The 9,742-nt window shown below is 42.0% G+C and overlaps 1 protein-coding gene across 2 annotated transcripts in view; it reads left to right on the top strand.

The window, feature by feature from the left end:
- Nucleotides 1-2,488: 2,488 nt before the first annotated feature.
- PPP2R2D (protein phosphatase 2 regulatory subunit Bdelta) overlaps nucleotides 2,489-9,742 on the top strand; it is a 38,433-nt gene continuing 31,179 nt past the window's right edge. The window contains exons 1-2 of one of the 2 annotated variants that reach the window (XM_026710485.2): nucleotides 2,489-3,000; nucleotides 3,239-3,340. In XM_026710485.2, the coding sequence (XP_026566270.1) occupies nucleotides 2,994-3,000; nucleotides 3,239-3,340 (109 nt within the window). In that variant the 5' untranslated portion in view covers nucleotides 2,489-2,993. The remainder of the gene's footprint in view (nucleotides 3,001-3,238; nucleotides 3,341-9,742) is intronic. The other variant, XM_026710486.2, reaches the window with a different exon arrangement.

The raw sequence follows: 9,742 nt of genomic DNA, 5'->3' as shown, positions 1-9,742 counted from the left end.
CGCCAGCACCATCTCCAACAACAGCATCTGAGTCGCTCCTGCTTTTTCCCCATCCCTGTAACAACAGGAAAAAAAAAAAAACATTTTGGGGTACCTGGGAGTGTTGTGCGCTGTGTTTTGGTTTAATCCCGAGTGGCTGGGTGGGCGTGAGAAGAGCCAAGCGAGCGTCTCTGCTGCTGCTACCCTTGGTGCTCCAACCTCGGGCTCTGCAAGTTTGCATAAGTCCCAGTGCAGCAGCCCATTCCTGCATTCCAAGCACCCAGGCCGAGCAGCAGCTGTCCCTCTCTCGCCAGCGCCGTCTCCAATAACAGCGGCAGCAGCGGCGGAAACTGTGGAAGCATTTCAGCCACTTCTCGGGTGGCGGAGCCACCTCCGTAACTTCTACGGTTCCCGCCACTACTGCCGCTGTTATTGGAGATGGCACTGGCGAGAGAAGGACAGCTGCAGCTCGGCCTGGGTGCTTGGAATGCAGGAATGGGTTGCTGCACTGGGACTTTTGCAAACTTGCAGAGCCCGAGGCTGGATTACCAAGGGTAGCAGCAGTAGAGACACTCACTCAGATCTGCTCAAGCCCACTCAGCCACTCAGGATTAAACCAAAACGCAGTGCGCGGCACTCCCAGGTACCTCAAAATCTTTTTTTTCCTGTTGTTACGGGACGGGGGGAAAGCGTGAGCGACTCAGACGCTGTTGTTGGAGACGGCGCTGGTGCGCGCGGGAGGGGGGGAGAAATTAATTCACCCCAAAAAAGATGTCCTAGCCGTTTTTGGGGGGCTCAAAAAAAAATAAGGCCCGGCCTTATTTTGTGAGAAGCACGGTTAATTAATTTTTAGTTTACAGATCTTAATGTCAGATATTTTCTGGTAAAGACATTATGTATACCTCATACTTCACAAATCTTAAACTCAGATGTTTTGTAGCAAATGCATACTCAGTTGTTAAGGATGTGGTTTTATAATACAGAAATATAACTTTGTGATTAATTTTTTATTTTCAGCTTATGCTGCTCAAATGCTAAAGCAAGATTGATTGAAATGTCTAAGCACTTGGATCCTAGAAGAATGGCAAAGCACTTCTGAACAGTGTTGCCAAGAAACCACATGGACTTGCCCGCAAGTGTCTAGGACTAATCTGAAGACACACACACACAAAGAAAAGAGTTGTAAGTTATAAAAAATGCTGCAAAACCCTTTCATATTATTGCCCAGAAAACCATACAGATGCAGCCATGTAATCGCCAAGAGTGGCAGCATTTGGATTTAAAGCAGCATCTTGGAAGATCTTGTATTTTGCTTGTCTCAAAGATGCTTTTTTTAAAGAGGCAACTCTTTTCTTTGAAGATGTTTCACTTCTCATCCAAGAAGCTTCTTCAACTCTGACTCAATGGTGAGGAATGGAAGGATTTACACTCCTTGCAGACAACTGGTCATTTGCATCCTTTAGAGTCATTGCAGGTTTATCTGTATCCTCAGGGTCACCTGAATAGCGCAAATGGGTGGTGAAGCCTTCTTGGAACTGTGTTGTAGACTGGAGATAGATGGTGTCATATCCCTCCTCTGGATAGGGAGATTCTATTAGCAACAAGCAAAATACAAGATTCTCAGTCATCCAGGTCATCCAGGTCTGTCCCCACCTTTGGGACAACCATGACTTGGATGACTGAGAATCTCAATAGACATTTGTATTTTGCTTGTTGCTTTTTTTTTAAAAAAAAATGGGAAGCCTCAGCAGATGGCAGCACCTGGCAAACTTTAGTTTCAGAAACAGAGCAAAATCAGAGATTATGGAAGAGATCCAAGGAATCACAAGGTTTAGGTTGGGTTGGGAAATTGGGGGAAGGAAGCATCCATGAAGGCAATCCCAAAGGTGCTTTTTTTTCCCCCCAAGAGGCAAATTGGACTTCCTTGGTTTTTTTCCTTGAAGACGTTTTTTTTGCTTCCCACCCAGGAAGCTTCTTCAGCTCTGATTGGATGGTGGGGAATGGAAGGATTTACACTCCTTGCAGACAGCTGGTCATTTGCATTCTTTTTAGAGGGTCATTGAGGTCACCTGGAGGTTTATCTGTGTTACCAAGGTCATCTGAGGGGTGGATATCAGTCCTATCCCTCCTTCTCTGTTGAGAGAGGGCTGTTCAATTTGTGACATCGGTGGCCTCTTTGACCCCTCTTTCAATCCAGCGGTCCTCTCTGTCCAAAATATCACTCAGGAAGGCAAAGGTGGCTAAGAAGCGTTGCCAGGAAGAGAGAGAGTTACCCGGAATCGATTAATAAAGGCCATTCTCCAGCTCTGGGGGCAAGGGGGGGGGGTTGTCCCCTTCCGGCAGCCCCGCAAGCTGAAGCCCTGTGTTGAAAAAGGGGGCGGGGGGGGCGGCCAATCCATAGCAACAGAAGAGCCTCCACACAGCCGACCCTCCTACGGCAATAAGACCTGTTTGAGCTCTAGGGGGCGGGGCCGAAAGGCAGCCCCGCCCCTGGCCGATCCCAAGTCCCGTGGACTCCGGGCAGGCGAGATTTGCCGGGCGTGAAGTCGGCGTCCTCGAGGTTGGAGACGGAGCGCCCGAGCTTCCTTCCGTGGCTCCGCGGGGAAGCCGCCTCAGCCCGCGCGGGACGGCAAGGCTGGCAGCCACAGCCTCAAAGCCCTGACCTCTCTCTCTCCCCCCACCCCACCCCCTTCGCCCGCCAACCGGCCACCTGGGCCGGCGTGAAAACTTCCCGAGAGCTTCCTCCCGGGGCCCGTCCTTTCCCGGCCGGCGGAGGCTGGCAGGAGGATGACGTCACCGGATCAGGCTGACCGGCAATGGGCGCCATTTTGAAACCCCCGAACCTCCGGCGGCGTCGGCGCTGGCTGTGGCGGCAGCCGCAGCACCAGCAGGTCCACCAGCAGCAGCAGCAGCGAAGGAGGCGCTTGTAGCGGCTTTCCCATCCGTCCCCGTTGATTCTTCCGCTCCGCGGGCTTTTGCAGCCGGCGGTCTCCGCCAGCCAGACGCCGCGCAACATGGCAGGTAAGGGGCACGCGTGGTGGCGGCGGCGGCGGCGCTGCTACTGCTGCTGGTCACGGAGGCAGCGGCGTCGGACGGAGGCAGGCCCGGGGCCCGCAGGGTGGCCTTTGGAGGGCTAAGCGAGTCCGAACGGCCCCGGGGATAGCTCGCCAGGCCTGGCCGGCATCCGGGCCGCCTCGGCGACCGGAGAAGCTGAGGTTTGGTGGGCACGGTCCCTGCTCACGCCGCTTTTCCTCTCCAGCAGGGGTGGCCGGCGGAGGAGGAGGAGGAGGAGGCGTCGGCAACGATTTCCAGTGGTGCTTCTCGCAGGTGAAGGGGGCGATCGACGAGGACGTGGCGGAAGGTAAAATGCGGCGTGGCGAATGACCCCTGGCGCTTGCGAGGCCGTCCCGGGCCTTTGCTTCCCTTCTCCCTCCGTCCCAAGCTGGCTGTCCACCTCTCGCAAGCGGTGGCATCTTTGGTGCGGTCCCTTGAGTTTTCAAGGGAGGTGGCTGAAATAGTGGCTTTATATAAAAAAAAAAAAAAAAGCCCCGAATGCCTTTTCCTTCCTTGCACCTTCGGGATGGGCTTAAAACCCGGACCACATGATGGGGCTGGAGGAATGGTTCCTTTATTTGTTGAACAAGTAAGGAAGAAGGTGCTGTTTCACTAGCATTGAAGATGTTACCTAGTTTGGGTAATGAAACGCCAAGGATCTCATGTCAACCCCCGAGCTACAAATACTCTCCTTATTTAAAGTACCCTGCTGTTTGTTGAAGGCAGGGGTCGAGTGTGAAGATGCAGAAAGGCTTGGCTTTGATGATTGGGTGCCTTTAGGATGAATGCAGCATGATTTATACAATAAAAATTAACCCCAAGATATTTGCAGAGTATTGAGACCCTCCTTTTTCCCGGATTACTAAACTGACATGATGATGAGAGATGCTGTCTCGTAGCTTCATGCCCAAATTGGAAGCCATGAATTTTTCAAAGGCTTAAAGGCCACTTCCTGATGGATGCAGCATGATTTATACAATCCTAGCTGTATTTAAAAAAAAAAAACTATGCCCAAGACATTTGCAGGGTATTGGGACCCTGTTTTTTTTATTACTAAGATTGCAGGGATTATGGGAGATGCTGTCCAGTAGCTTCATGACCCAAGTTGGAGGCCATGTATTTTCAAAAGCTTAAAGGCCACTTTAAGCTTTTGAAAACTTTATCAATCTATCAGTAATCTGTATAATTCTTTACCCCATACCTCTGGTCCTTGGGAAAAGAGTGCGAGATGCTGGGTCTGACTAAGCTGCTGCCATCTCCCTCTTTCTCTCTCTCTCTCTCTCTGTCAAAAAAACAAAACTTTATGTTCTGGAGAAATACTAGAATTGGATAATGGAAGGAAAGAGGAATGCAGGAGTGATTAGAATAGCTGTCAGTATTTCCTGGTTCTAATAATGCAGCTCTTTGGTCTTAATTTAAATCATTAAAACATGAGCCTTTCTGGCCATGCAAAACTTTTACTCTTAATAAGTTGATTAAGCTGATCAGTTTGGAACAAGAATAACCTTTACCCATATTAATAGTTTAGCCTCTAACATAATTGAGAGACATCATTAACTAAATTCACTGGGATTTATTACCTGGCAAATTTACTTAGAATAGGAGGCAAATTACTGCTTTAGGTTCTACATTGCTGATTAATTTTCTTTGCATCACTTCTTGGAATTGTAATTGTTCAGGTTATCTTTATGATATATTCAAATGTACTTTTGAAAATAGGTATCTTTAAAATTATATTGTCTGAAAGATGTTAATTTTGTACTTTGCAAGAGTTTAGACTTATTGCAGGAGAGATTAATGCAGGCTGTGGACTGGATGAAGTACTGAAACAACTTTAAATACTAACAGTGAAAATAGTGTCCTTTTCAAATTGCTATATTTTATTTTTTTCTAAATAGAATTGAATTCTTTAGTATTTTATATACAAGTCTGTAGATAAGGGGTTTTTATACTTCGTTGAACATTTACGTTTTTCAAATGTGACTAGTCCAAAAAAGTTCATTTGAGCAATGTTTGGTTTTTTTTCTTACTGTTTATGCATAATTTAAAAAAAACTTTTCTGTGAATCATTAGGGTGTGCATACTGCGATTTATAACATGGTAAGTGTAAAAGAACTGTTCCCATTAGCTATCTCCTAAGAGGAGAGTGCTTCATAGGAAAGAAAGTAGTACAGCATTCCTATACATGTACTTGTATCGTTTTTAGACACTACAATGACGTTTGATAGGCTTTACTCCGTTCTGCAATTGAATAGCAGACAGCCATGTAATGCTAGTAACAAACTGTCGACATGCTTTCCTATTGAGCATAGCTAATATTTATGTGGAGAGTAGTATTTGGAGTTCTATTTATAGAGGAAAAAAATAGCCCCACCCATATTTGTTCAATTCCAGCTATGTTGCATAAGAGGTCAGAATTATATGTATAAGCACCTGGTCTTATTGTACTAGAAATCCATACTATTAAGAATATTAAGTGCTGTTGTGTCTTCTGTAGTAATGGGGCCACAGAACTTGCTCTATCTCCAAGTTGTTCCTTGTATTTAAAGGAAGAATCTAGGCCACTGAAACACACTGGGTTTGGGAGGTGGGTGGGTTGGAGAGAAGATGGTCAGCATTTTGAAACTTCTTTGAGCCCTCCCAAAGGTTTACTGATATTTCTGATTTATGGGCACTAGGTATGAGTTAAATGATAATACATTGTAATGTAGGCTGCTTTTATGATATTCAGAAGTGCACCTTTGGAAAGAAGTAACTTCTTATACTTTGCCTTTGGTGATGATTATATAATTTTGAGGGAATATATTAAAAGTGATTGGCGCTTCTGTGTACTGTATTAGACTTAGGTTCATGTGTGATGCCTCTTGCTTATACATTTGGGGAGCAATAGACCTGCTTTCAGAATATACAGAGGTGCAATTAGAGAGACAAGCTGCAACTTACAGTAAGAGGTACCATTCGAAGAAAAATGGCCTGTTGTGCATTTAATTGATGTTTTGATCCTAAATTGTTCATATTTGAAAATAAACAGTACAGGTAGTCTTTGACTTATAACAGTTTATTTAGTGACCATTCAAAGTTACAGTGGGACTGAAAAAAGTGAGTTATGACCAGTTTTCACAGTTACAACATTTGTAGCATCCCCATGGTGATGTGATCAAAATTCAGATGCTTAACAACTGATTCATACTTATGACCATTGCTGTGTCCCAATGTTATGTGATCACCTTTTGCAACCTTTTGACAAGCAAAGTCAATGGAGAGCCAGATTCATTTAACAACTGGATTACTAACTTATCAATTGCAGTGATTTAACAACTATGGCAAGAAAGGTGGTAAAGTGGGACAAACTCACAACAAATATCTAAACAGCATAATTTTTGTCCAATTCTGGGCGTCATTTGAGGATTACCTGTATAGGATTTTTTGTTAAAAATTGAAATGTTTATTCATGGGGCTTCATAAGGAAGTCATGTTTGGTTCCATAATATATTCATAAACTCTTGCAGTTTTGTCTTGTTTTTTTCTTAAGCCAACATAAGAAATCATGCAAGAAGTATATTATTTTCAGCATGAGCAAAAGCCACCCTAGATATGAAAAATGAAATTACAATGCAAGTATTATGTTTAAGAACCAGAGTGTTTAGGATCAAGTACATCACATAAATAGTGAGTTTATTCAGGGTTAAATTATATATGGATATTTATGAAATTACTCTCGTGTTTATTTCTGATTTGTGGATCACATCCTAAGCTTCCTTACTCATACTGAAGTACTGTGCTTCTTAAAGGGGCTTACACTGAAGTAATTAGTGTTAAACTGCAGTTAATATTGGGCTGTAGGAATGTAAGGACATTATGCATGTTCAGTCTGCAATAAATCCAAATGAGTTCTAAGTGAAATTACAATAAGAATATAGAATATAGAATAGTATCCTAATAAAATATAAAGTATTTTAAAGCAAGTTTTATTGCTTTATTAACTGTTGTCATGAAATATAACTTCTGCTAAACAGTTTACAGTGCTATCTCTGTGCCATAAGTGCATGGTGTATTGAAAAATTACCCACTTGCTAAGCCTTGCTCTAGTCATAGAAAGTATTATGTGCATTTAACTGGCTTCAGTTATTTATGTATATGCAGTTTCCAAAGAATGCAAACAATTTATCTTTCAAAAAATGTTAGGGTTTTTTTTTTTGAAGTTTGTAATCTTCAAAATTTTTTGGATATTTTAATTTGTCTTTCCCATAAAATGAGTTTGCAGTGGGATCTGTTTGTATCTGATTCAAGCTCCATTTAGGTGTTCTAGTGTGGGAAAGAGAGGACTGAGACCACAAAGGCAAGTTTAAGAATGTCAACCAGGATTATTTTGGTTCTGCCAAATTTAAGACAGACTCCTTTGACTGCTGATTGCTGTTCTAGTATTTGAAGGCATTCAACATTTGTTAGTGCAGAGAAGTCCTGTTGTATCTTATAGCAGAAATTCTCAGACTGTTTCCCCAGCAGGTCAAAAGCAACTTAGAAAGATGTCAGAATGTTCATTACCTGTTCAGACTTGTGCAGGTAAAGTTCAAGCACTGTTAAAACTCCCTATGGGCTTTGCCTTTGCAATCCAGCTGCATGTTTGCCCGACCAGAACAGGGGCAAGTTTTGACAATGCTCCTTCTTTGCCAGGGCAAGCAAAGCAAGAGCATTGTCAAGAGTCACTTTGATCTTTGGCTGTCATTTTGTTTGTGCAAACCTGCAAGGGACAGTTGTATTTCAGAGTATGATAATCCTATGGTATATAGACTAAAAATTTAAAAAATACTGTTGCCCAATCCCAACACCAATATGACCAATTATTTCATTTATTGAGGTAGTCATAAAAGCTCAATTTCCATTTTAGGGTATTGCAGAGCTGCAAAATTTAAGGACCACTTCCCTATATACACTAACGATGCTATATTGTGACCTGCATGTGGAATGAGAATGGTGGCTGTGCCAGGTGTATATATGTTAGAAAATATTGGCCACATGTTTATGTATTGTGCAATTGTTTAACATAAATTATAAACCCTCCTGTCAAGTATGGAACTATCATTATGATCAATATACAGGATAACATAGTAAGACATTTCAGGCTGCCCAGTTATATGCTCATTCCTACTATCACTTTACATTCTAAATTTAAAGCTTGCTTACTTTTATGTATCTACCAACAGAAAGGAAAGATGTAAATTATTCTAAACCAACAACAGATCTAATAATCATATAAGTATATTATCTCTTATATAAAAATGTCCCAGTATGAAATATTTTCAGATTAAGTAATCTCATTCCTTTGGTAACAAAAAGATTCTTTAAGTTCTGTACATTAGTTTATAGTTAATAAGAATTATTCATCTTTCATTCAGTTATAAAGAAGTTTCCCAACTGCTTGGCAATCCATTATCTAGTTCACAGTCCAGCAAATTTTTAATGCTGAAGGCTACATTTGCTCCCTCCACATATACATGGAAAAGGGTTGCTGCATGCATTCCAGTATCATAATGTGGGGGTGGGGGTTGTTAGGTGCTTTGAGGAGCCTATATGTATGGATTGCCTACACATGTTCTGAACATGAATAACTTTACTAATAAGACTTTTTTTTTTCTAAGCATTACATCTTCCTCTGTACTTTGATAAATGGGCATCTCGGAGAAAGCCGCTTTTGTTTCTCAAGCTGCAGAATCATTGAGTGCTTTAAGGAGGGAATTTTTATTTTGCCACATATCTTGCTCATATCAGGCCGTACTTATCTAATGTGTTAATTGATTTCAACATATGCATTCAAAATAGATTTTATTGTATGTCTCTGTAAGTACCAGTAGCTGGGTGGTTATTTTCTTAAGTACCTATTGTACTGACTCACACACTTAACTTTATTTGAAATTAAAAATTCTAATAATTAAATTAGAATGTTCCAAAGTGCCATCTCAAGAATGCCCATGGGTCCCACATAACCCCCAAGCAGATTCATAAAAAATAAAAGGAAGTGTGCTTACTTGCCAGGAAAGACACAGATAAAACTGTTTGAAGTTTTATCATCCTGTGAGTTTAGGAAAAGATGTTAGGGAGCAAATTAAACTCTTTGCTTTCTGGTGAATTTACATAGTGTGCTTAGTTACAACCATCATGTAGTAATAGTAATCTTGATGTGTCAGTGTTCTTAATGTTTCCTTAGTATTTCAAGTGTTTCCACAAGTAGCTTATCTACCTGCAATTTAGGACTAGGAAGCTTGCACATTATTTCATACAAATAAATAAAAGGTTACTAATTATTTGGTGTGTAAATCTCTCTCGGACTCACAGAATAACAATACAAACAGCAAATAACATCAGTAAAAGCCATCAACAGTAATAAGACGTTCTCTGCAAAGCTAAACAGCCACAGTAATTCTGTTAAAACATTTGCAAGAAATAATAAAAAATAAGGCTAGTACTGATGGCCTAAGCTGTTTACTATTCAGCATAGTGGTATGTGTTCCATTTAAATGAAAGGGGGGGAGGGAGAGTTGGGCTAAAAAAAAATAGCATTGAGGCTATGATCATAGCAGATCAAGAACAGGCACTAAGTACCAGATCCATGGAAGCGGAGTTCTACCACATTAGTCCAAGGTACAGACTGCAGGCCTCAGAGACAATCCAACACATAATGTGAGGGTGTAAGATACAGGCAAGAGGCACA

The sequence above is a fragment of the Pseudonaja textilis genome, chromosome 4 (assembly GCF_049901715.1).
Source record: "Pseudonaja textilis isolate UNSWEBS1 chromosome 4, rPseTex1.2, whole genome shotgun sequence".
Lineage (NCBI taxonomy): Eukaryota > Metazoa > Chordata > Lepidosauria > Squamata > Elapidae > Pseudonaja > Pseudonaja textilis.
This window is presented reverse-complemented; position numbering and strand designations above follow the sequence as displayed.